At 42.3% G+C, this 27,836-nt stretch overlaps 1 protein-coding gene across 1 annotated transcript in view; it reads right to left on the reverse strand.

Moving 5' to 3' along the window:
* ERC2 (ELKS/RAB6-interacting/CAST family member 2) overlaps positions 1–27,836 on the reverse strand; it is a 502,285-nt gene that overhangs the window by 410,897 nt on the left and 63,552 nt on the right. Inside the window, exons 2-3 of the mRNA XM_044451516.1 lie at positions 10,300–10,323; positions 9,342–9,758 (exon numbers count right to left, since the gene is read on the reverse strand). Coding sequence (XP_044307451.1) covers positions 9,342–9,758; positions 10,300–10,323 — 441 coding nt within the window. The remainder of the gene's footprint in view (positions 1–9,341; positions 9,759–10,299; positions 10,324–27,836) is intronic.

Below are 27,836 nucleotides of genomic sequence, written 5' to 3' on the forward strand. Positions count from 1 at the left end.
CTCTCTCTCTCTCTCTCTCTCTCTCTCTCTCTCTCGGATACCAACTGAGTCCACTGGGAAATATAAGAAAACAAACAGTGGTAACAGCAGTTAGGACCAAGTCCTACTCAAGGACTGGCAGCACTGAGCATCTTGCCCAACAGTACCTCAAAACCTCCAATATGAACAGCTTCCTGCTCATTATTTCACCTCAAATTAAAGTAGCAAATTGTGTGCATCTTCTCGAGACATAACCCATTATTCCAGCTGCAAAACTATTCCAACCCCCTGGTAGAAATAGCCAGTGCAGATCAGACTGGACTGCTGCAGGTACCCACCATTCACCCTTTGCTGAGAAATCAGAGGAAGGGAGAGAGCAAGAACTAGCGTGGTCACTTGCATATCACCAAGGAAGCCCAAAAAGGATGTGGATTTAAATAAGGAAATAATCAAAATTTTAATAGAAACATTTTACAGGCGCAAGGAAAAGACCTTCCAATTTTCTCAGGCACTATCACCTTTCAGTTTCTGTTTTAAAACTGTTATTTTAAGCTTTCTATTGATGCTAGGTTTTACTTTAGTTATTACTTCAATTTTATGCTGCAGTGTTAAAATAGAAGTAAAGTGTCCTGTTTATAGTGCATTCTGTGTTGTATGTTATAGTCTAATTGTTGCGAACTCCCAGAAAGCTTCAGCTATTCAGCAGTATAGAAATGTAATAAACAAATCAATTTCACAGTAGTGAGGAAGATTGTGACCTGGTGACCTGTAACGCCATGTCAGTCTGCTCTCCAAGGTACTAATGGGAAAATTCCAGCCACTTGTTTTTTCTTCTTACTGCTTCTTTTCTTATAAAAGGACTTGAAGTAGACAGACTTTCTAACAGGGAACATCTTCAAATCGAGGACTACACTCACTTAAGTTGAGCAACTGGCCACCTTAGGAAATAAACCAGACCAGAACATTTCCCTTCCTTTGTTTTGGTTATTCGTTATCCCTTTCCCACCAAGTTTCAGTCTGGGGGGTGTGCAGCCAGCACTTCCTCAGAAGGATTGGATCATAGCCTACATTTCTACTAATAAAATATGTTATGCTGTTATGTATGAGCTTGCAAGCCAGCAAGCTTGTCGAAAAAGTGCATTTGTCTGATGGGAAAGAAAAATAAAAAGAACACGTGTAGCTATCTTGTATGAAATTTTACAAAAGAAAGGAACCCTCTCCTTAACCCCAAGTCACACTATCTGCTTACTTTCCCACGATTTTTTCTAGCAAAAAACTGAATGCAAAGTAACAGAACTAAATCCTACAAACACAAGTACGATGCAAAAATCGTATCTACTGACTCTAGAAAGTTGTCCAGTCCAGCCCTACCTAACATGCCACACTATGAATGGAAAAGCACAGGCATGCCTTGCAGTACTTCCTGAAAGGGAACTAAAATAGGATTATTTCCAGATGGAAGACACTTGGTGTTTCCAAGCAAAAGCCACTGTGTCTTTTCATCCTTACCAAATTTGGGAGGTGAAGGGAGAAGTGGTAGAAAAACTAAGTTTGCAAATGGAAAACAATAGAGTTTTCTTTCCCACACACACTGCAGAATTCTGTGAAGAAGGCACTGAAACTGCACAATAAAAGCTCCACTGGGAAGGCTCCAAAATCACAGCCCTGTATCTTAGGCCAATTATTACATGGCCAGTAGGTAACTGTAGATACCCTGTTCCTATTAACTCAGGTGCTCACCCTGCATACTGTTAGAATATGGACTAGAATCTAATCTGAGAAACCTAGCCACAGGTTGATACTGCCTCAGGTATACAAATTTTCCTTGAATTTTAAGGCCACAAAGGGCTTTTAGGCTTAAAACTAGCATAATAAACTGGTCATAGATGCATACTTGCAGTTCATGTAAAGGATAAAACATAGACTGAATGTGTTCAGACTTAGTAAGAGCATAATAAGACTCATGCTGGATCAGACTAATGGGCTATCTAGTCCAGCGTTCTGTTCACAGTGGTCAGCCAGCTACTCACACAACCTCACAAGCAAGATATGAGTGCAAACAGCATCCTTTGGTTCACAGTCCCCAGCAAGATCAATAGGAACACTGTCTTTGATCCTGGAGGCAGGCAGGATAAAGTCATCAGGACTAGTAGCCACTGCTAACCTTCTCCTTCATTAATTCGTCCAATTCCCTTTAAAAGCCATCCAAACTGGTGGCCATTACTACATCTGGTGGCAGTGGATTCCAGAGATTAACTATGTGTTCTGGGAAATGGTGCTTCCTTTTATCTGTCTTATATCTCCCATCGATCAGCTTCATAGCATGACCGTGAGTTCTAGCATTATGAGAAAGAAAATTCTCTTTCCACAGCATGTAAAATTCTGTACACCTCTATCATGTTTCACCTTGCCCACCTTTCTTCTAAGCTAAACCACCACACTTATTGTAACATTTCCTCATAGGGGACTTGTTCCAAACTCTTGATCATTTCAGTTGCCCTGTCTTCATTTCCAGCTGTACAGTTCCAACACTTTTTAGGTGCTGCAACCAGAACTATACACAATATTCCAAGGACAGTATTACATGGACAGTTGTGTTTTCAATTCCTCTCCAATTTATGGAAGTATGGAGCTTGCTCTTTTCATACCAGTTGTGCACTGCCTCAAGCTGTCCACCGCAACACCAAGATCCCTTTCTTGCTGAGCCACCTTAGTTCAGATCCCATCAGCTTATACCTGAAGTTGGGATTTTGGCCCCAACATTCATTGCTTTATACTCACATGCACTGACTGAACCATATTTGCCATTTTAATACCCATTCTGCCAGTTTAGATAAACCTCTTTGGAACTTCACAATTCCTTTGGTTTAATAACCCTAAATAGTTTGATGTCACCAGCCAACATGATGACTTCACTCTTAATTCTAGATCAGTTATGAATAAGTCAAAAATTATTGGTCTTAGTACAGATCCCTGTGGGACTCCACTGCTTACATCCCTTCATCAGGAGAAATTACTGTTTATTCCTACTCTCGGCTAGCTATTCTTTAACCAGCTACTGAACTATAGGAGGGGTCCCCTCTTATTTCATCGCTGCTAAGTATGCTTCAGAGTTTCGATGGACTTTGTCAAAGGACTTTTGAAATGCCATGTAAACAATATCCACATGTTTACTGACACTTTCAAAGAACTCTAAAAGGTCAGTGAGACAGGACTTACCTTTACAGAAGTGATGTTGAGACTTTAATCAGCATGCCTTGCACTTTCATAGGCTTACTAATTCTATCTTTAATAATGCTTTCATTGCTTTTAATTATCTTAGGCTAACCTGAAATTTCCCTGATTTCACCGGATCGTCTTCTTAAAAACTCAGAGTTATATTGGTCATTCTCCAGTTCTCTAGTACAGAGGCTGATTTTAGGAACACATTACATATTTTTGTGAGCAGTCCAGAAATCTCCTATCTGAATTCTTTAAGAACTCCTGGATGGACACTGTTTAAGGTGAGCAAGCAGGTAAGAACCACGTTTCTTTAGGTGAAGTTCTTGCTTCAGTTTCTGGCTTAGAAAATATAGTAGCAGTTAAACCTGGAAGTAACAAAAGCCTTGACAAGTAAGATCTCATTCGTCTAAGAAAAGGTGGAGCTTACACAATAAATGCAAAGATAGAGAGGAATCATAATTCAGCAGTGTAAAACACACTATTGTCCTCATGCAGGCCCCACATCTTCCTGTGGCTCACAGGCTCCACTCTTCTCCTCATAAGCCTCCGTATCGACCTATAGCATTATATCAGGAGGGTTTTTTTGGGAGGTGGGAGCAAGATGGCTGACTGCTGCCAGGAAGAACTTCTGAAAAAGTGTACCTACCAACTTGCTAGTCCAAGAGCCATGTTTCCCCTTCACACTTCTAAAGCATAGACTGTTCTTTAGCAAAAGCTTTTTATTCTCCAGTGCACTCCCAGTAAGCAAAACCAACAAAGAATGATTCTCTGAGCATGCACAGAGTTGTTCATTGAACCCAATCTAACAACTACTTTCCAACATTCCCCTTTTGAGTAGCCCTAGGACCCCATCATCTGAGAAGTCTTTTTTGGAGGTGGGCAAGTCTCTTCCCTGCTATCCCTCCAGTTGGTTGGTCCATCTCTCACAACGCTGTACCATGGGGTCAAGAGTTGTGCCAGTCTTTGGCTAGATGCAGGAGCTTTTCTCCCAGGACACTTTCCTGCCGTTGTAAATCCTGACTATCTTCAGCATCCACCTGAACAGCTTGGGAAGATGCCTTTGAGATAAGCCCCTTCACATCTTCCATTTCAACATCTGAGAATTCCAGTTCCAGGATCCCTTCTCACTTGATGAGTCCATATCTGCCTGGCCTTAGAACATGTGCCAAGAATAACTGTTCCGTTCATTCCCAACATCCATTCTCAGTTAATGAACTGGAGGCAGCATGATAATTACATTATTCAAATATTCTAGTGCTGGTCACTCCTAGCCAGACTCCATGTTCAAAAACCAAACTACATGCTAGATTAATCATGCAGTGTGTGATGGAAGCTGATTGCCTTTTTACCCTCGCAGAACTGTATGCATCCCTGATTTGGATTGGGATCACCACCTTCTGGGAGGAAGAAATTAAAGTTTTCCCACACCTGCTTTTCCCTCAAGATTCCAATCAACTCCACAGAAAAAAGTCTACAAGAACTTCCATTGAGATTTCTTTCTTTTTTTCCAGGGCCAGTACTATCAATAGACAAAGTGAGGCAGCTGCCCAAATTAGCATACTGCATCTCAGGCATGATGAAGGATTCGACAATGTTGAAATAACAGGCAGTCAACTGACAATCTAGTCAACTTCCATACATCAAATAGGGAGGCATGAATTCCTGCCCTTTCCCTCCAACAGCAAACATTTTGGGGCTGGATCTTCCTCATTAAGGCAAAATGTGCCTGGGCTGCAAATTTTGGCTAAAAGCTCTTACTACCAGTAACAAAGCCTTAGGGCTTTTCTACACCAGATTGTTAATTCACAGTAGCCACTTTTGGTTTCATCACAAAACTGTGATTTCAGCAATATATTAGCAGGGTTCCTTTCCTTCTTTTCTGCTACGTAACTTCTAGCTGGCATTGCAGTATGAAGGACTAGTGCAATTATATAATTACTTTCACAAATAATAGCAATCTTTTCCCTGGGAGGGTGTCTGCAATGAGTTTTATGCAATTATATATGAAGAGCTGGCCATTCTGATGCAAACTGCTGGGGTATCAGCCTACTGTTTCCCTCATGGTAGGCAACAGTACCCCAACAGAATGGCACAACACGGTCTTAATATTTTTCATATACACTGTGAATAACGGAGGCAGCCCTCCCAAGAATACCATTAGGCATCATATTCAGGGACAGCCAGCCACTGGAATGACTGAATTGGTTACCTCAGGTAGCTAATTTTGGTGCCGTGAAAGGGCAGCGCATGGGTTGTCCTTTAATTTCTTAGGGCTGTATTTTTACTGCCACCAAGAGGGAGAGGCACTTCTGAGATTTTGTTTTCTGTGCCAAAATAGTGTGACTGGCATTGGGCACTGTGTTCCTTCACTTTGGGAGGCTGTTTGAGCCAGCAGAACATCTTGGACCAGCTCTGAGCATAATTACTGTTCCCCAGAGTATAATAGGAGCAGATCAATTTTTTCCTGTCTGGAGTGCTTGCCAAGATTACAAAAACCTCCTCCACACCTACCTCGCCACTTCAAAATAGTGCATTTTAATATATACAGAGAATGCTAATAGAACATAATTGTCTTAAAGATAGTATTTTCTAAGGGATGATATTTATACACAATATAATTTTTAACAATAAAAAACTCACATATACAGATTTGGGGGGTAAGGTAGTTAGGTTCTTGCCATATATTTATATATGTATATATAAGAGTGTGTGTGTTTTTAAAAAAGGAACACCATTCATCTACCCCTGATTAGTTTAATATTTTGAGCCAGGCCAAAAGAAATAAAAAGGAAAGAGACACTAATGAACCTAATAAAGAGGCTGTAGCTAGAGTGGTTGTTAATCTATATAACTAACTTCTCAGGAGGGGTAGGGGAAGAAATGCTTGGTGTCGATAAAACGTTTCCTTCGTAAATTACTACTGGCTCCAGTGAAAGGCATTTACAGTAAACACAAAATGTCTGCAGAGCATCTGTTCTATGGAAGAAAGAACTTTACTCTATGAATAACTTCTAAAAAACATGCAATACATAATTCACACCAGCAGTTCAAGTCCCATTATCAGTCTTCAGTATTTAAGCTGGCTATTTTCACAGACAGAAGCAAAGGTTTGCAAATTTAAAAATTTCCTGGTACATTCTAAGGACACACACATACATAGCTGCTCTACTTTCCATTTCAAGATAAAGACTATCACAGAATGCCTGGATTAAAAAATGCATACAGCGATGACATCAGATTCTGATTTTAGTGAAAATGTATCACATATGTAAGAGTATATACAGAGACAGTGTGTGAGAGCATGTGTATATATATAAAGTACTTGCTGGAATTTTAACATTAGACTTTACTGGAGATTTAGTGGGACTTTGCCGAAGGCAAGATTTTAATAGCAATAATAAAAAAATACTTAATGGTACTTAGGGTAAAGCATGTGTGGTCACTATGTTTAAGAAAGGGTAATACCAAACATCTGTGCTAGATTTCCACATGATAAAAGAATAACCATATTCACTAAGTTTCTCTCAGAATTATGGATAATTTTAAAAAATATTGGAGAGATGTGATAACTAAATTTAAGAAATAAAAAACAGACATCCTCTGTTTTACAGTAAGAATGCACATTTTGCAGCCTGTGCTTACACCACTGTATCGACCGCTGGCCTTGGACCAAGGACAGGATCCTTGCTTAGCTAGGACACTCCCTTGCCAGCCTTGAGAAATCATTTATCATTCAACCTAGCCTACCTCACAGGACTGTTGTGTAGTTAAATTGCCACACTGAGTCCCTTGGAGAACTGAGTATAATGATTACTGAAGTAATTTTTAACTCATTTAACAAGCATCTTTTCCTTTGGGTCCTCTTTTTTTCCATACCTTTTTCCCAAATGCTCCTGCATCTTATTAGGCTGCAGGTCTTCTGGCAGGGCATCTATCTTTTTAACAGTCATATGGCAAGTAATGCTGATAGACACTATGAATCCTAATGGCCCTAACTGCAAATACAGTTAGTTATGGTTAAGTTCTACCAAAGCGAACAGATTATGTTAATCATGACAACAATAAATTGCAGTCAATGTTGTTGTTCTTTGAAATTCCTCTTAATTGAAAAGACACAATTCTAATGCAGTAGCCCTTTAAGTAAATTTATACCAGACAAAGATTTGACTCTGTCTCATAAAATAGCTATGTGGCAAAATCATACAACTGATCAATGGGATTTTTAAAAAGCTTGTCCGAAATGCTGTTTGTTAAATTATTAGAAAAAAAATCAAATTACTGGGCCATGCAAGCAAGTGGAAATAATTTGAAAAAAATGGGCAGATATAGTAAATGAAATCATTCAGCCTGGTTGTAATAAAAAGAAAAATATTATCAGATGGAATGTTGCTGGTTCTTGCTGTTCCATTCTTTTGTTATGGGCAGCAAAATCCTACGGCTTCTAGACAACATGAAGATGCCACAAGATTTTTCAAATTCCCAGCGATGAGATCAGAAAATAGCTCCAACCTGTAGAAAGAATTGCTTGAAGGCTCTAAGAGTGATTTTGAGGAAGTGCTTTCAGAGTGCTCTGGGTGGGGCACAGAGCAGAAAACTACTATCCTGCGGACTAGTCCCTCAGCTTCCTCTGAAGCACTGCACTCAGCCAGCCAAAATCAGCCCTCTAACTGCTCTGCAGAGTAAGAAGAGCCACCCTTTACTTCTGCCCTCTTTAATAGGCCCATAAGCCTTCAAGTTCGGATGAATATGGGCATCCCTGTAGGCTTGTATCCTTACACAATGCCTTTCAAAAGCACAGTAAAACAAAAAGGGCATCTCTCTATGAGGGACGCTTGGAAGTCAGATCATTCGGAAGACAAAGTGTGAACTCATGAATGCCACTTCTATGACATAAATCAAGGTATCACTGTGCTGGTCCAGATTTTGCCTGTACATGGGAAAAGACTAGTTACCTGAGCCCAGCCATCATCTGATATGTCTCAACTTTCTTTTACACCAAATACCAAAAAGGAATGTCATGTAGTAAGTGCAGAAAGCATTTTGAAGCTGGCTTAGGATTGATTCAGAAAATCTATTTCTGCAGTTATGGCAGAAGCAATGAACCCATTTCACCCCATGCAAACAGTGTGAGAACAAGAAACATATGGCTCTGACCTCATATTAGCACTGGTACCAATTCGCACACATCTTCCATGAATAAGAGAAGGACATAACCAGGAGAAAAAAGCATTCATCTACCCAGAGAATGGATTCTTCCTGAGGACCAAAGTTCAGCCATTTCATCCCAGTTTATACAAAAGACATGCAAGATAAGCAACCCAACCCTAACTTTCTCCCATTGCCTCAACAGAGGCCCAATTTCACCCCACTCCCATCATGAGTTTAAAATGTCTTCTAGTATATAAGAAGGAAAGTTGTTACAACAAGACAGGAACCTCCTCCACATCTGAATTTATGCCTAGATAACAGCTGAAATGAACACTGCATGTACAATTTCCCTCAAGCCTCCCCATCCCACTGTGGACTCCTTTTTGAAAGGGTTTCATCCTCACACTCACCACTAAACCACTGACCCAAACAGACCTCTGAGGTCAGTGCAGCCTCCAGCTGCTCTGCTGGATTGGAGTCAGCATCAAAACAGGAGGCACAGGTTGCATAAACAATTGTAATTGCACACACACATCATCTAATTAAGCGCAAAGTAAAAAAAAAAAAAAACCCATACATCAAAGAGTTGGGATTCTTAGCATTTCATTAACCAGAATTAAACAAGGTATAACTTAACTTCCATATAATTAAAATCCAGAATATAAAGGGCGATGGTCAAGAAATTATGATTTCTTTAGCGTTCCCCAACCTGGTATCCTCCAGACATGTTGGTCTGTGATTCCCAGAATCCCACAGTCATCCAGAGAGTCACAGCTCACCACAAGCAGAGGACACTGGATTGGGGAAGGCTGGTCTATTTTCAAAACTACATTCTACATTTATTATACCATTGAATAAGTAGATTGTTGAAGTAGAACCATTTGAAAACCCTGTTGAAAAAAGTACAGCAATGTTTTTCTGTTCCATTTTAGGTTCAAGTCACGACAAAAGCCTTAAAAGAATACTCTTAAAAATGAACATGCTTTCCTTACCTCTCTAAGATGTATGTTTTCCTTCTCTTTCTGGTCTAGTATCACTTCTAAATGATTAACCTGAGATTCAGCCTCTGCCATCCTTCGAGTCCGTTCATTGTCGTCATCCACTCCTTTGGATGGCAACCCTTTGCTCTGCAACATTTCTAGAAGCTTTTTGATGGATTCATCTCGGGCATTTAGTGTCTGTTTCTGAGTTTCAATTCGCAATTCCATTTCTTCCAGTGTTTTCCTCAAAAGAAATAGCTCTTTTGCTTGTCTGTCATGTTCTGCTTGAAGCCTTCGGAAATTCTCCTCTGTCAGCTCAATGGTAAAATGCTCAGCACCTCGGTTTCCACTTTCTTGTTGAAGGAGATGGTTAAGGTCTCTCTGGGTCCGAAGTTCATCTTGCAGTGCTTGAATAGTTAGCTGAAGATGCTGCAATGTAAAAGGAACATCTGGATAAAGTTTATTTGACTGGTTTACAAAAAATACGATGTCACAATCATTAATAAAATTAGTGGTGAAAATCTAAATGTGCAAGTGATGTTATTTGTAATGAAGCTTCTTGGCTGCTGTTAGAAACCATGAAGAAATGAATGCAAACACACACAGACAGTGCCAATTACAGTTGCTAATAACAGTGAATAACACATTCTAAGACAAGGAAGTGAAAAGAACAGCATTAAAATGTAAATGTCATAGAGTGTCCACAAGCAAACACTGTATCCATTTGGGGAGGGGGGAAGGTAGTCTTAGACATGAAGTCTGCATCTTCATGAAGTACTACTCTTTAAGTTGTTAGTGCTAATCACTCTGTATGAAAGTAAAGGAATTAATTTGTTAAATGATGCTGCTAATGATAACTATGAACCAGTTTAGTAAGCAGGATTGCTGCATCTATAACAGGCACATAAAAGATCACACAATAAGCAATACTGCATTTTGCAAACAAATTGACTGCGAAGAGTTAACAAACCTTTGTTCTCCTGGCATCCAAAAACTGAACAGCATGGGAAATGAAAACATGAAGCAAAATCAACATAAAGTTTAGGTGCAAGCAAAAGAGATTCAACATAAAGAACTAAATTCAACATAAAGTACTAACAACAGAAAAGAAAACATTGTTTTATACAATACAGCCACTATTCTATATGGTTTTGGTACACACACACCACATCCAAAGCTATACTCTTGTATGTAGCAAAGGAAGCATTTGGTATAAAGCATTTGATAAAGCAAAACTTTTCATCCTGTTCTCAAATGAATTTATAAGTGCTACTGAAAAAATACACTCGCTGTCAGAATGGCAGATTATGCAAGAGGAAGAATATATTTGGGTTAATTTCACTTTTTCATGCAACATTCTAGCAAACTGCAGAACAGCTTTTCAAGTGAGCTAAAGGCAGCTTCTGCAAAAGAAACCGTCTGCATCTTTTCAATGCAACAAATCATTCCTAAATTGTTTCCTTTTTTGTTTAACTTTTCCAGAGAAGGTGTGTGTAAAAATACTTCAATAGCCCAAAGAGTTTCTGGGGTCATACAGAATCCAACATGGCTCCAGAAACACTCTGGGGACTCTGTAAAGCCAGCTTTGGACTGGATGTGGGTTTTCAAAACGTGAGGGAAAAGGTCACAGTTGCTGTAACAAAACTCCATGGGCACCAAGCAGGGTGAAGCCTGGAGTATGGTGTCTCAAACACAGATTAGCATGAGCCAGCAAGAGTTAGGCATATATAAGTCCCACCGATTTTAAGTTCAGGAAACGTTTACTACCAAAACGTAGGAAACATTTTGGTTTCCTCCCGAAATCAGTGAGTAGGAGCCAGAAATCATTCTCTGCACACAAAAGTCAGAGAAATGGGAGAAAGAAGTGAGAACTCATGGAGAGAGCAAGGACCAAGCAGAGTCTTCCCAGTGGAGGGACAGGCGGGCAATGCCCACCATTCTTCCTTCCCCCTGCAATGCCACATCACACTGTTCTCGCAACCCATCAGTGATGTTTTGGGGGGCATGAAGAATGAAAAAGGGCAGGGAGCAAAAAATCATCTCTCCCTTTCCAACTGTCTGCTCTGTGCAGCTTTGGATCCATCCTCCTGGGTCTTTACTTAACTTTGGCTGCTTCATGCCCAAACTTAATCAACCTCAGAAACTGCACACATAATTTTAACAAGACAAGCAGCATTCCTCCAGAATAACAAGTAAGTTCTTCTGCTGGTATACACAAACACATGAAGATGTGTTTAACTTCAGTATTTGACCAAGAACATGGGTCTGGTTTTGTCTTCAGTGAACCAGAATAACAAATCACAGTGCACCACACAGGAGAACACGAGGGGAAGTGGCACAGTTTGTACTCCAAGAGGAAACCATTGTCAAAGGAATACACCATCTTCGTATCTCAGTTTTAATAAATTTAACATAGGTGACTTGCCTATTACAATGGCACTTGCTAGCACACAAGAGTGGCTCAAGTTCAGAGGCTAAATGATTATTGGAGCCAGATGTCAAGGGAGATGTTATTACAAGAGCCTTCTCCATACTGATGTATGACAAACATGATTATAAATCTGTAGGTTAGGTATTCTCAAGCTCTATCAAATAACACTGTGCAACTGCCAGGTGCTGGCTAAGAAAGATGGGAGTTGTAGTCCAATGTATCTGGAGGGTACCAAGTTGGAGAAGGCTAGTCTGAGCTATATAAAAACACACACAAATACTTTTGTGTTACTGTAGATGCATTTACTAAAGAATGAGTGAATGCAGTTGCCACAGCTGTCCTTTTACCAATGAAACAACAATGTCCCAAAAGAGCTGCCACTGCTCCACAACTGGACAATATGTCACGAAGGGCAAAATCAACAAGACGGAACTCCACAACTGTAACTCAAGGCTGAGTCACATAAGCACTTTAGGAGACTTACTGGTGACCATTTTGCCAGCTTGGATTAACTATGAAAGAAAGATCCATCCTCATTCAGGGTCAAGGACGGGACAGCTAAAGCCCTCCAGATGTTGGTGGACAACTACTTCCATCCTCCTTCATCACTGGCAAGGTGGGCTGGGGCTGATGGGAACTGGAGTCTATTGGGGGAGTCTCCTGTCCCCCAGCCCTGATTTTAGATGAAAGGCGCGTCAATAACCACTGACATTTTCTCATCCAAATCTCATAAAAAGAAGAATCAGACTGATTTCAAGGGCAGGGAGAGTGAGATTCATGACCCTCTGAACCGAGACCAAACAGATGAAATGCGTGTGATTTACATCAGGTGGAGACCACCACAGGAAGCATCCACATGATAGATTTTCCAAGGCGAGCCAAAGCACGTCATGCCAGTCATTACATCATTCTTGCAACTGGCACAAAAAGAGTCCAGCTGCTTCTCAGAAATGGCAGTGCTGGCACAGAATCTCTCTGCAGCAAGCACTAAAACAGCGTGATGGCTGGTGCTACCAATTACAGCTGCTGGAAGGGTAAGTCATCATGCAGAAGCCATTCCATGTGCTTTGGCTCCACAGCAATTCACACATGGTCAATTTGTCTGGTAGTTCACTGGGGACAAGTAATCAAGAGAAAGGCTGGGGATAACGGCCAACATGGATTCACAGCATGCCTTAAAATTCCACTGGGGCAGCATGAGGGGAGGGCTTCTTCAACAAAATATGAGCCAAAAGTTAGAAGTTGACAGTTTGAAGCACTTGTAATTAGTCTTACTGATAAAGTTCTCCTCCTTTGTGTAACAGAAAATATTTTTAGTGGTCAATATTAACTTTAGAGAATATTTTTATATGCTACTGAGAACTAAAATAAAAACTGCTGGTACACACAAAGACGACTTTAAAAATCTAGCTTAAAATATTTGTTTTTACCTTCCTCATATACCTCCTTGTTCTCATAATGTAGTATCTTCAACATATTTTAGTGGCCTTGATCTTGGCTGTTAAAGTTTTGGTGTCCTACCTAATTGCTTTTACAATCCTTTTGCTAGCTCCCCAGATTTAGGGCAAAATCTTAGGACCTTAGAGGAGCCATAGAAGAGGGCCCAGCCTTGGAGGAGCCCCCCCTCCATCCTCACAGCCGGTGTGGTTCTTTCTGCACTGGTTGGGTGCAAAGGGACATCCTGGTCAGGGCAACAAGCTGCCACTCCAAGTTCCCTTCACTCTTGGAAACATTTAGACAGCATCCACAGCATCTACATCTGCATGTTTTCTCCCTCTTTGCAAGGACAAGTGAGGCCCTGCCAGGATTCCTGTAGGACACCAAGCATACATTTATTTTCCCCTGGTTCTCTAATCAGCTATTACTACAGGGCTGCTCTCATATCCTCACAAAGCAAGGAAAATCATCATTGGCTGAAGAAGTTTAAGGAAATCACAACAAGCACTCAGGAGTTGCACTGCACAACATGCTATCCTATGACAAGTTTGCAGTCATCCTATTTCATTTGAGGGGCATGACTCCAGGTTATACCATTGGTTCCCTCTTTTTTCCAAACTAGCCACCACCACCACCACTCCCACACCTACATGCTTCTCCCTGTTGCTGTATGTATTGCTTTTCATTTCCTCTTCCCATTTCACTTACTACAGTGGTACCTCAGCTCACGAACACCTCAGTTCACGACCAAATCGGGTAGCAAACTGAAATTTCTGAAAAATTTTGCCCCAGGTCGTGAACTCTGCATTGGGTGACAATCATGATCACACCCGTCTCCCCCCGAGCGCACCCACAATCATGTCAGTCTCCCCAACCCCAGCATGCCTGTGATCACGCCTGTCTCTCTTCCCCAGCACGCCCGCGATTGCCTGTCTATGGTTGCGATCGCAGTCGCGCTTGTGCAGGGATGACGGGTACGATCGTGGTCGTGCTGTGGGAAGAGATGGCTGCAATTGGGCTCAGGGTGGGGGGGATGGAGATGGCCACAATCTTTGTCGTTCCTTGTCACTTTGCGTCAAATTTTTGTGGTTTAAAAAAAAGTTACAGAACGAATTAACCTTATTTACATTGAACTTTATGGGGAAATTTAACTTGGCTCACGACCAATTTAGTTCATGACCAGAGTCCTGGAATGGATTAAGTTCATGAGCCAAGGTACCACTGTACTGAATAAAAAATTAATGTAGATTCCTTGGTCTTCCCTTCGATAGATCTTTCAAGGTCAGTTACAGACAATGAATTACATCAACTGGCTGCACTGAGCATTTCACAGCTGCCAAGGGGACAAAAGGGGTGTTTGGGATACTTCATTTTAATTCCTGACACCTACAACAGGCAAAATGTAGCAGCTCACTTAAAGCATCGTCCCCCAGTGCTGATGAATCTATCATCTTGGGTGCAAAGGTGCATAACCATGTGCTATGCTATCAGCAGAACACTGAGAGTTTATTTTTGTTTTATCAGTCTGTCTTCATTGCCTCCTCTTTTCACTGCCACCCCGAGTTTGACTTTTTGAGAGGCTGTGCTTGCTATTTTTTCAGGTATCTCCACAGCAAAATGAACATCAAGAGATGCTCAGGCTGGAGAACATGGTTTTGAGGCCCAAGGAACCCACCACCACCTAATTTTCAAATCCAAAACTGCTACTGTGACCATCCCTTTTACTGTTCCTGTAGAAGCCCAATAATTCATTCAGCCATGGTTCTTGCAGAACCAATGCTCCCCTGCATCCAAAAAGAGCAGGTTGCTTACCTGTAATTGATGTTCTTCGAGTGGCCATCTGTGCATTCACACATATGGGTTGCTGTGCCTGCGCAATGCCTAGGCCGGAAGATTAGAAAGCTAACGGTTTTTGGCGGGAAAACTCTGCTCCCCTCCCCCTTTGTGGTATAAATAGAGCAGAGTGTCCGTCATTTTGCTCAGTCTTGAAGACCGCACGTTCACCCTCTAGAGGTTAAAAATAATGATAAGACACCATTATATTCCCACGGTACCGATGTGAATTATAGTACGGTACCGAGAACAATCTCTAGTCAGCGATATAACCTCCCGGTACCGATGCCGTTAATATTTTGGTACCGAAAAAAAAACCCCACCCAGTGACATAATCCAAATGGTACCGATGCAAATTATAGTATGGTACCGAGAAAAAACACAATATCCACTCACCGACACCGAGTGGGGCCGGTGGGTGGGTTGTGTGAATGCACAGATGGCCACTCGAAGAACATCAGTTACAGGTAAGCAACCTGCTTTTCTTCGTCGTGGCCTCTGTGCATCACACATATGGGTGATTCGCAAGCTTACCAGACTCGGTGGAGGGAGATGTCATCATCGAAGAACAGATGAGAGAACAGCTCTACCAAAAGAGCAATCCCATCTGGCACGTACATCAAGCCGATAATGCTTGGCGAAAGTACATGGACCAGCCCAGATCGCAGCTCTGCAAATGTCTTGCAACAGAACCCCTGCAGCAAAAGCGGACGAGGTCGCTACTGCTCATGTAGAATGGCCAGCTGGAGAGACAGGTAAGTCTATTTTCAATAGCTGATAAGCCAGGACAATAGTCTGGGTGATCCAATTAGAGAGTCTCTGAGATGATATCAGTGATCCCTTTTTTTGCTCGGAGTATTTAACAAAAAGTCTATTAGTAGTACGAAAAGATTCAGTGCGGGATCTGTAAAAGCCAAGCAGCAGCGAACATCAAGCGTGTGTAAAACACATTCTATCGGGGTCGACGGCGACGGAAAGAAAGCCGGTAGAACAATATCCTGATTCAGGTGGAACGATGTGGCCACCTTGGGTAAAAAGGAGAAATCCATCCGAAGGACAACTTTTTCCTTATGGAAGTTCAGAAATGGTGGGTCTATGCGGAGAGCACAAAGCTCGCTAGCTCTTCGTGCTGATGTAACCGCTACTAGAAAGGCAGTTTTCCATGACACCAGGCCTAAGACACCAGGCCTAATAAATTTTATTTATTAGGCCTAAGCCTAATAAAATAAATAAATAAATAAATAAATAAATAAATAAATAAATAAATAAGTCCGCAGTTGCTAAAGGCTCGAACAGTGGTTTGGTAAGCGCTTGGAGTACTACAGAAAGACTCCATGTCAGCATGGCAGGGCGAATAGACAGATGTAAATTTTGTAGTCCCTTAATGAAGCGCCGAACCAGCAGTTGTGAGAAGACTGATAACCCATGTATAGTGCCACGATAATGGGATATAGCAGCTGCATAAACTTTGATGGATGACGGTTTAAGTCCCTCATGATGCAAATGTAAAAGAAATTGTAAGATATTGGTGACTGAAGCCGTTGCAGGGGAGAACGAATGGCACTCCGCAAAAGAGGAGAATCTTCTCCGTTTAGCCATATAGGAAGGACGAGTGGACGGTCTTAATGCAGATTCAATAATCGCCTGAATTTCTCTGTCGGTAGGCATCGGTATCGTGATATTTGCTGTCGAATTTGAAGTCGGGCCTGCATATACCATGTGTTGAGTGAGGTCACCTGTAGCGTGAGGTGTCCCCGGTACCAACTCGGTGACGTGAATCAGGTGATTCGCCATGCCGTCAGCTTCAGAGAGAATATATCCGGATGGCAGATCGCTTCGCCTTGTTGTGTTAACAAGTGCGGGAGAGTTGGTAGATGAAGGAGCGTTCTTCTGGACAGCAGCAAGCGACTGGTAAACCATGGTTGTCTCGGCCACCACGGAGTCACTAGTATCCCCGTGGCCCTGTCCTGGGCTATTTTTGTTACCACTCTCGACAGAAGTGGGATTGGAGGAAACGCATAAAAAGTCATGCTGCTCCAAGGGACCATGAGAGCATCTCCCATCGATCCCGGCCCAATGCCCGTTCTGGAACAGTAGAGGGCACACAGGCTGTTCTGTCGTGTGGCGAACAGGTCCACATCCGGATAACCCCACAGGCGGAAGAGTCCCTCACAAAGTTGTTTGTCCAACTCCCATTCGTGGGTTGTCGACATCTGTCTGCTTAATGTATCTGCTTCGACGTTGTCGGTTCCAGCCAGGTGAGCTGCCATAAGCGTGATGTTCTTCAGTATGCACCAGTCCCAAATGTCCATCAATAGACATGCTAAGGCTGGAGATTTTGTGCCCCCCTGCTTGTTGATGTAGAAAACTGCCGCTATATTGCCTGATGCAATTTGGACAATTTGACGGCATAACACAGTCTCAAAAGCCTTGAGGACGTTGAAAATCGCCAGAAGTTCCAGGAAGTTGATGTGTTTCCTCGCCTCTCGTCGGTTCCAAGTACCTTGGACCCGAAGTCCCGAACATGCCGCACCCTATCCCACCCTAACCTGGCATACGGGGCAATGGCAATAGCAGCAGCCATATGCCCCAGTAGTCTCTGAATGGACAAGGCTGGACCGTTCCGTGTAATCGAATCCGATGAATATGGCTGCATAAAGCATTCTGACGTTCCAGTGGGAGGAAAGCTTTTTCCCGTGTTGAGTCATGCCCCGATGAAATCGATGACCTGCATGGGAATAAGGGTCGATTTGTCACGGTTAATGCAGAGGCTGAGAGCATCAAGCAAAGCGCAGGTCATTTATATATCAGACAAGAGAGCTTGTTCGGATTGCAAGACAATCAGCCAGTCATCTAACTATGGGTAAACCTGTACTCCGTGAGTCCGCAAGTGTGTGCATACTGGTGCCATACACTTTGTAAAGACTCGAGGGGCTGTGGCCAAGCCAAAGGGTAGGACGTTAAACTTGAACAGGTCGGATCCGACAGTAAAACGTAGAAAGTGTCTGTGTGAAGGATGTATGGAAATATGAAAATAAGCATCCTTCAAATCCAGTGAGGCGAACCAATCCTCTCTTTTCAATAACAGAAGAATGTTCTGTAAAGTGGTCATCCGGAACTTCCTTGGTTTGATGTACTTGTTAAGAGTTCGTAAGTCTAGGATCGGACGGAGACCACCGTCCCTTTTCGGGACCGTAAAATATCTGGAATAGAATCCATGCAATCCTTCCAAGCAGGACAATTTTCAAATCTCTCCCTTGAGAAGTAGCTGTGAGACTTCATCGCGTAGCACCAATGAAGAAGGTGTGAAGCGAATCCGGCTCGAAGGAGGGATAACATCGAATTCTATCCTATATCCGAACGAGATGATAGATAACACCCACCTATCAGATGTAATGGACTCCCAAATGGGGAGTCGGCCCTGGAGCCAGTCCCCAGAAGGGAGAAAGGAAGGTGGTGCTGGAATAGAGAGGATGGTTCGCGCAAGCCATCAACGTGGGCGTTTATCGGTATCGAATCGCCTATGGCCTTGGGAAGAACGCTGTTGTGTTTGGTGCTTCCGACGCTGCCGTTGTTGGTATTGTTGGGTTCGAGGGTAGTTTTGCTGGCGCGGATAATATGGTTGATTCCAGTAGGACGACCAGGGCCACTGCCACTTACGTTTTTGCGGGAGCTCCATGCGGCGTGCGGTTAGGCGTGATTCATGAATTGCCTTTAATTTTCGGTCAGTCTTCTGGTGGAACACACCGGTACCATCAAAAGGCATTTCCTCGATTCTGCGCTTCATCTCATCAGGGAAATTACAATTGCACAGCCAAGCATGTTGGCGTAGCGAGATGGCGTTGACGAGGGCCCTTGAATCGGTGTCTACATGGTGACGAGCAGTAGACAGCTGTTGTACCACCACCTGCATCGCCTCCTTAATAAAAACCCTGGCAAGGTCCGCTTGGTGGTCTGGAAGGGAGGAAGCGACGTTATCCAGTTTCTGCATGATAAAGTACTGGTAACGTGCCAGTGTCGCTTCGTAGTTCGATATGCGCATGCCGAGTCCAGAGGCCGCAGAGACTCGGCGCGCAAGCATATCGATTTTCCTCCCTTCCTTGTCCTGAGGAGCGGTATGCCCCCTGGACTCCCTGCCCTGGGAGGATTCAACCACAAGAGAGTTCAGTTTTGGGTGACGGAGCAGGAAGGGAATGTCATCGTCCCGAACTCTATACATAGCCTCATATCTGCAGGAGGTCGCTTGTGGTTGGGCCAGTTGGTCCCAGGGTTGGACCATAGCCTGGCACAGTGTAGTTATAAGCGGCAGAGCTATGGATGCGGACTGCTCTCCCTGAACGACGTCATAGAAGCAATCTTTCAAAGGGCCTGGCTGTTGATGGGCTTCGATTTCAAGTGAACGAACCAAGCGGGACATGAGCACTGTGAACGAGACATGAGGTTCGTCAGGTGAAGCAGGCCCTTGATATGTGACAGCCACATCAGGGGATGTGGAGTCGACCTCCGAGTCCTCGGAGTCTTCCACGTAGTGTGGCCGGTCGTCGTTTGAGGAGGAGGAGGTTTCAGGGGAGGCTGGGCGCCTCGTCTCCGTACGCCTGGAGGTGGATGGCACATCCCTCAGGACCGATGGTGATCTCTGCTCACGAGGGAAATAGGGATATGGCTGATACCCACCCCATCCGGGGGGAGCACCATATCCCGGAATCAACCAACTTTCATTTCGACGCTCGGATGAACAGCTGCGACCTCTAGGAGGAAATGGTGAGGCCACATGAGATTCAATCGGTGGCATGGATGTTGGTGAGCATTCCCTCGGCGGGGAGTCTCTGATTTCGCCATCAGAGATGGACTCCCAAAGTGGCTCCTCCTGTTGCTGGGAAGGCACGCTCTCAGGCCGAGTGGCTGGCCTGGGGGATCCCGGTGGTGTCACCTGCATAACGAGTTGCAGGGCCGATCCCGAGGGGGTCAGTACCGTGGCGGCCGTCAGTACTGAAAAGCCCGATGAACCTGAGCCTCGTTGGTTTGGGCGGTCAGGTTTCTTGCTCTTGCGAGTGGGCTTATCCACCTTTTCCTTCCTCAACTTCTTATGGGTGGAAGTTTTATCCAGACTGGTATGCTTGCGCTTCTCCCGTTTCTTAGTCAGGGGAGAAGGCAGCGACTGAGCCCCCATAGAAGCGGTGCCCTCGTCCGAAGGACGCTGAGGAGGGTCAGCAGAGGTCGAGGAAGGACACTTCGCTGGAGCGCTCACGGTAGAGGAGGAGCGCTGAGGAGGTGCAGACGAAGAGGAAGCAGGCCGTAGGAGCAGTTGGTCGGACTGCATTAATGCCTGATCCCAAGCTTTCTATAGGAGCTTTCTGAGACGATTCTCCCTATTTTCTGCGCCTGCTTGGTAAACGCCAAGCAATGACCGCACTTGTCGGTCCTATGCCCCTCGCCAAGGCAGAGGAGGCATAGATCATGTGGATCGACCAGCGACATTTTAGATCCACATTCAATACATTTGCGGAATGTCACCCGCTGCGCCATCGTGGAAAAATGAAGAAAAGAGGACAGTATAGAGGGTAAGATAATATTTTTGTTTTTTGTTTTTTGTTGTTTTTTTATATAGAGAGAAAGAATTCAAGAAGAAAATGGACAGAATCGGGGAGAAGAACAAACTTGGAGTAAGAGAAGTTTAAAATTTTTGAGAAAAAACAACGAAGAGGCACAGATCTATAGCAAGAGACGAACAGGCACGAGGCACAGTGAACGGCGGTCGCAAAGACTGAGCAAAATGGCGGACACTATGCTCTATTTATACCACAAAGGGGGAGGGGAGCGGAGTTTTCTCGCCAAAAACCGTTAGCTTTCTAATCTTCCAGCCTAGGCGCTGCGCAGGCACAGCAACCCATATGTGTGATGCACAGAGGCCACGACGAAGAAATGATAATTCCAGCTCAGTCCCAACACTTCTGACACTTCTGCCCCTGCCCCACTCATTTTCTTAAACTCCTCCTTTCTCTGTAGCAAATTCATCAAATCCTTGCCTGCTAGCATGTCTTCCCTGTACTTCAGGTCGGCCTGTCAAGTCAGGGACTTTTCAAATGTAATCTCACCCCACTAGTCACTATTGCAGTTTACTAAATATTCCATTTTGATCCACCTTCATAACTAGGCCATGGTTGCTGTTGCAGTGCCAAGAAACATTAGCCAAAACTGCTGTTTCACAGTAAAGAGCTCCCTTTGCTAGTTGTACAAGAATTATTCATGGCTTTGTTTTGGCATGACATGTACATCTGTCCATTGAGTAGATGGAGAATAATGAAGCAGTAAGACCCCTGCAGTATGCAAGAGAAACTGCAATTCTGCTTATAGCTCAGAGCAGAAAAGCAGTCCTAGTGGGAACACCCTGTAAGATCTAGGGAGTTGTGGCCCATTAGATCAAAGCAATGAGATACAAGCAAAGTTCTGAAGATGGCCTGCCAGGGAAGAAGGAAGCATCAGACAAATAATGGGCAGAAATGGGCAAACCTTTTCTAAGTTCAAGAAAGGCTAAAGGCATTTCAGATAAAGTGGAGTTAAATCAAACATGAAAGCTAAAATACTTGAAATCACTTCTGTGCAAAGGCAGAAGGGGCTTCTCTCTATGCCATCCGAAGAACAAGAGCCTGGGTGGATAAGCACAAGCTCCATCTAGTCTAGCATTCTGTTCACCAAGTGGCCAACCAGCTCCCCACAGGAAGAGCACCCTCCTACCCATGTTCCCCAGCCTCTGATATGAGGCTTGCCAAATGGAGTAGAGTGTAAGCAAATATAAAGTAATGTGTACTGAAGCAAAAACCCTGGCTTCAAGTATAAGCCTGGGGGACCTAACCCGCGCCCCCCTCCCCCAGGCTTATACTCGACCAATAAAGCATTGATTGACCAATGAAGGGCTCTAGCAGACAGCTTGCTGAAAACAGCGACCCAGTATGTGGCTGTTGTGAAAAAGGCAAGCTCAATAATAAGCATAATTAGGAGAGGAACTGAAAATAAGACTGGCAGTATCTTAGTGGTGGGCATTAATATGGCTTTAAAAGGGAGGTTTTGTTTGCTTGTTGCATCTCCTTTGCGTAAGCTTGTGCTCCCCCTACCCCACCACATAGACAAGACTTCCACTTTCTGAAGGAGGGATCCAATGATTAAGTCCCAACTGAATTCATTTACTCTCAAATATTTTTCAGATGAAAATAGGGACAGTCTGGTGAATTTATTAACATCCTTATTTTCACAACAAAACTCTTCTTTCTTTAAGACACACTCACCAATTTGGCTCATCAGTAATACCAAACAGCATTATATGGAAATTCCAGGAGTCATTCACCCTCTTCCCCTCTTCTCCAGTTTAACTGCAAAGTGAATATTGCAAGTTTTCACTTTCAATTGAGCTTGGATTACTGTTATGTCCAAATGCAAAGCTCCGTTAGTATTAACTATGATTTGGGGGGCAAAAAGCAAGGGTCATAAACTTTGGGCTGTAGTCAGCTTGTTCTCCTAAACCATAGTAAGACTAACCACAATTTATTCAGGTTTGACATAACCATAAAGCCACGGCAAGCTAAAAAAATAAACAGTAATAAATAGTACCATTACCACAAATGGCTACAGTGGAAGATGAGTATAAGGCTCATTCATGAAATACTAACTCAAACTTTACTATTACATCTAAATTAAGCCACTCTCCTATAATTTACATCATCAGTCTAGAATATTCCATCTATAGCTCCTGGACAAACATCCCAAGGATGATAGAATTGCTCGTAAATTCCTTTGAAAGTCAGAGACAAGGCTCTGGCCAAGGAAAGGGAGCTTTGGAGATCTGTCCCTACTCCTCTCCTGCTTGCAGCCAGCATGGAAAGAACCACACCAACTTCCTCTTTGAGGTCAGAAATTCAATCTCAGAGAGGGGGAAATGGGGGCATTTCAGTGGGCCGGGAGTACAGCAGCCTGCAAAGGTGAGGACAGGAGCTGTGGTGCGGCCTCTCCAAAATCCTTTGTTCCCCCTCCAAAGTGACCCACCTAGATGGCCAAAAAGACAGCGGTGAAGGTTGCCTTCACTGTTCCTCCTACCTTTCACTAGTTGCTCTGAAGCATCCAAATTCATGCCCTAGGAGCCCTTAGGATTGTGCCCTAAGAGTTCATCTGCTGCTCCGGGGGGAAACCTCTTTTTTAAAAAGTTGCGCACAAGTTCATGCCTTAGCACCACACCATGTATAATAGTGATGGACACGTATTTCTTTGTGTATACCCATCCTGTTCACATATACAACAAAAGCTCTTATTGAATAGAAGGTGTGGGGCAGACATGGAATGCTTAGGGCATGCTTAGACACCAACCAGAAAAACACTGAGATGGCGGAGAAAGACTCGTCCCTGTAGAAGCTGGGTAAAATATGCCTACCCCCCTATCAGCATCAACTAAACATAAATGAGTTGCAAACATTTTGTTGTAACCTCAGCAAAAGCAAGAGTTCTGCTCTGTTACTAACACAATTTCTTACAAATTATAATCATCCACACATATGTTTACTCAGAAGTAAGTCCCACTGAGTTCAATAAAGCATAACTCCCAGTGAGTCATTGTAGGTTTATTCAGATTTCATACAATTGATTGGAAATGGGTGATCATTAAGACATAAGACAAAATAGAAACATTCGGCTGGAAACCTCCTCTCTCTTACAGAAGGCTATTCGACAGTAGCATGAATCTGTGCCCTAGCCCTGTTGTCGCATGCATATTAACATGATCCGAGGCACTTGGAGTAGACTAAACACAATGAAACTTACTTCTGGATAAGCACATATCAAATATGTGTCAGTATGTCCTGTGGGACAATTTCTCAACTCCAAGAGTGCATACTTGGGAGCAATTTCTACCACAATAACACTAATGTCTAGCTAAATGTGCTTAAGATCTGGTTTATATCATCTTACTACACAGTCCTATATAGATGACATAAAACCAAATGTCAACTTTGCTTTTAATACTGTCAGATGTATGTATGCAAAGATTTATACTGGGATATAAATACTTTAAAAACATTGAATAATTATTTTAAATCAAGTAGAACATTTAAAATGAAATTATTAACACAAAAGTGAATAACAACTTAGTTTCTGATAATTTTACTAAATAAAGCAAATCTGAAATCTTGTATTTATTTGTTTGGCATTCTTGCTTCAAAATTACTTCTGGCTTGGGGCAGTGTAGGAATGGAATAAATGAATAAATATACAGAGAGAAAAACACTGCTGTTATCAAAATCAGTTACTCGCATTCCACCTTTTCACCACATTTCTACTGTCACTTGAAAATTCCATCTCCAGACAGCCTTTCTGTTTGGATTGCAAAAGACTGTTCCCACATGATTCTTCAAAAGAATGGAAATGTAACCATTCCCCTCGGAGTTTAGATTCTCAACTGTGTCTTCTCTACCAGAAGTTATAAGAGTCTGAATCATGCCGTTTATTTCAGGTGACTATTCTGACATTCCTGAAAAAATTCCTCAGCATTTTAAAAATTCTAGCAGCAATCAAAGCATGAGTGGAACATTAGGAAGTTCCAAAGCACTCAATCGCCTTCAAACAGCAAGAGAGGAGGGGGATATCCCAAGACAGCTTTGTTAATGAACATTTAAGGACATTAAATTATGTCCTCCATAGCCTTTTGTTGCTTGGCAGAAAGCAAAATGCAAGGTACTCCTTGGGATTATTACTATTATTTATTCTGTAACTGAAATTATGCTAGTATTTAAAAAGAAAGACATGGAACAAATAGGACCGAAGTGGCTTAATTTCTTTCTAGTATTATAAATGCACAGCTAGAGATCCTGGAGCTTTCCAGATGTTTTGGCCTACGGCTCCCATGATGCCTCACTAAAGAGCTCAAACTTTACAAGTTACATCCCTATTGAAAAGGCGTGAGAGAAACCCGGCTAGGTTAAGACATGCTGTGCCTTGGCCGATAAGCAACAGGCCCCCCGCATCAGGCTACTGCTCCTGACCCAGAGGGCCCCTGCTGCCAGTCAGTCATCCCCTTCCCACACCATGAACATCTTACCCAGTACAGCAGCAGGAATGTCAAGGTGCCACTTTTAAAAAGGAGCTGAGCTCTCCAAACATTCCCTACCATTTTTTTCCTCATACTTAGAGTACTTAAAACAGGATCAAGTATTCCAACCCTTAATTTTAGAATAGTGCAGTTATTTTGCACTCTGTACACTATGTTTATTAATGCATTTTACCATTCAAGTCTTTCATTGATAGGTCCCTCTCCCAAAATTTCCCACTGTGAAAATATTCATTTTATTTACAGGCCACATCAGCACAGATTTTTCAAGGTACCTTTCTACAGGATCAGTAACACAAGATGAAAAACCAATATAGCCATTCTTTATCATACAGCATGTCTAAATACAGAATACAGTTCCTGATTTTTAATAGCTGTGGAGAAGGAGGTTGTGGAAGGGAATAGCAAGCATAGCTTCTTCTCCTGAAAAAGAATGAATGGGAAGCCAAAAGCACCAAAAAGTTTCCTTTTCTAAGCAACCGTGAAATGTGTAGAATTTGTGGAGAACATGTTGCTACAATACTGGGGCATGGGGGATGTTTTTAAGATGTTGCCTCTATGGTTTGTAATCAGAATGTGTTGAAATGTGGCTAGGAGGCAGATATTTTAGTGATATTCATTTCTTTAAAATAATGAAGGTGAGGTTTCATTGTTTTTATCTTTTACTGTTCAGCCCTCTGGAATTTGTTTAGATAAAGAGTAGTGTTATACATAAACGTTCTAAATAAATAAGCAGAAAAAAATCCAAAATGGCTGTCAGATTTTCCAGAAAACTGACCATCTCCCTCATTTATGACTGTACAGAAACTATTAATGAACCAAATTAACAATAATGCTATGTTATATTATGAAAGCCAGTGTGGTGTGGTATTGCTGGACTAAGGACCTAGAAAAACTGGATTCTAGTCCCCACACAGGCATGAAATTCACTGAGCCAGTCACAGACTCTCAGCCCAACCTACCTGGTAGGGTTGTTGTTGAGAAGATAAAATGAAAGTAAAATCACCTTATGTTCCTCAGAAGAAAAAGGGTGAGATATAAATGCAATGGAAGAAGAATAAGAACAGCACCAGCTTAGGTGCATGTTTGAATTGAACAGGGCGTACTATGATGGAATCCCTATTTTTGCAATGTTTCTTTATAAACAGTCTATCAAGTATTTTATAAACAGTATCTCAAAATTTAGCTAAAAATCAATATTATAGAACCTTATAGAAATTTGCCAGAGTTGGTGAAGAGCATAATAAAAATTGTGTAATTGTATTTACTTATTCACTCATTAATACAAGTTTGCATAAATAGCATACAGTTGTGAGCAAATAATTCGTCTGTGAAATGTTGCTTCGTGCTATAAATGAATTCAATAGTAGGTAAATTAGTGATTACACTGTTGTATCTTTAATGCATTCAATGTTATATCTTTAATGGATCTTACACCTTGCAACTCTGACCACAAAAGCATGTATGCAGTAATATCAAAAGTACCAATTGCATTCACTGCCATCATTTGCTGACCTTCCCCATCTGATTTTCACACTTCTGAATGTCATTCTTGTTCACTTTCTATCAGCTACGAAGGTTAGTGTATGCAAATCCACACTGATAGGAGTTGCAAGGTTTTGACATATATATGGTCTTCTCACATTAAATTACTAATCTCTTACATGAAATCATGTAGAACAGCCCATGGAGTTGTTGGCATTATAGTTGTCTTGGAGGAATGATATTCTGTATTTTGCATTTATAACCTGCTTCAGAAGATGGAGTGTGTATACCATGCTTAAATGTTTCTCTATGACTATTTCAAGTTCCTTCTATTTAGAAAACAAGCATACAAAAAGGCAAAAGGTGAGGCCATGCAAGCTTTTAACTTGCATGGAGTTTTAGTGCATACAAATATTCAAAACTGTGGTGGGCAGTACCAGAAGCAGTACAATACATTCTATTACCCCTGGTTTCCACTGCTGCCTCAGACTGCTAAAGGTGTAGGTCAAGTGCTTTATCATAGATTATGATAAAAAAAACATGGAGGCAAATTTCCTAGTTCACACCATGCCCCTCTCCCTGTAAAAAGATGTACCCACTTCCATGGTTCATTTTAAAACACAAGACAAATTAATGACTTTGGGCATAACCCAAATTGCTTTGCTAAGGATACACAATGATAAAGCTACTAGTAACAGGATAACTGTAAGACAACTTTTTGCCACAAAATCGAGACCAGGGAAAAGAATCTTAAAACCCAGTCCTTCTTAACCACACTTACTTGGAAATAGTTCCCATTATTTTAAATAAAAATTACTTCCAATTATCATACTTTGGACCAAAATCTAAAAGTTTTTAGTGACTGATATTAAAACCTCAATTGCAATTTTGACAAAATAGAGACAGATTACTCCTCAATAGGCTGGTTTCCCTGCAGACTGGGCAAGCTAAAAAGGAATAAGCATAACATCTGGCACAACGTAACACATGAACAGTCTGAAGCTGCAGCAAATGGTACCTCATGTGAGCCAAAGTTTTAAAGAGCATTCTCTAGGCTCCAATGCCAAAACATGCTTGCCAACTCAGACTGTCAACTTCTGTAACAACTAAGCAATTGTAGTGTATAATCAAGTTCCTTTCAAATCCTGGGCAAAACAATGTTTGTTGCTATACTCTGCTAGAGAAGACAAAAGAAATGAGGAGGAGGAAGAGGAGATGAAGAATACAGAACCTA

This window comes from Varanus komodoensis, unplaced genomic scaffold, assembly GCF_004798865.1.
Source record: "Varanus komodoensis strain SLA01 unplaced genomic scaffold, ASM479886v1 scaffold6_2, whole genome shotgun sequence".
NCBI lineage: Eukaryota > Metazoa > Chordata > Lepidosauria > Squamata > Varanidae > Varanus > Varanus komodoensis.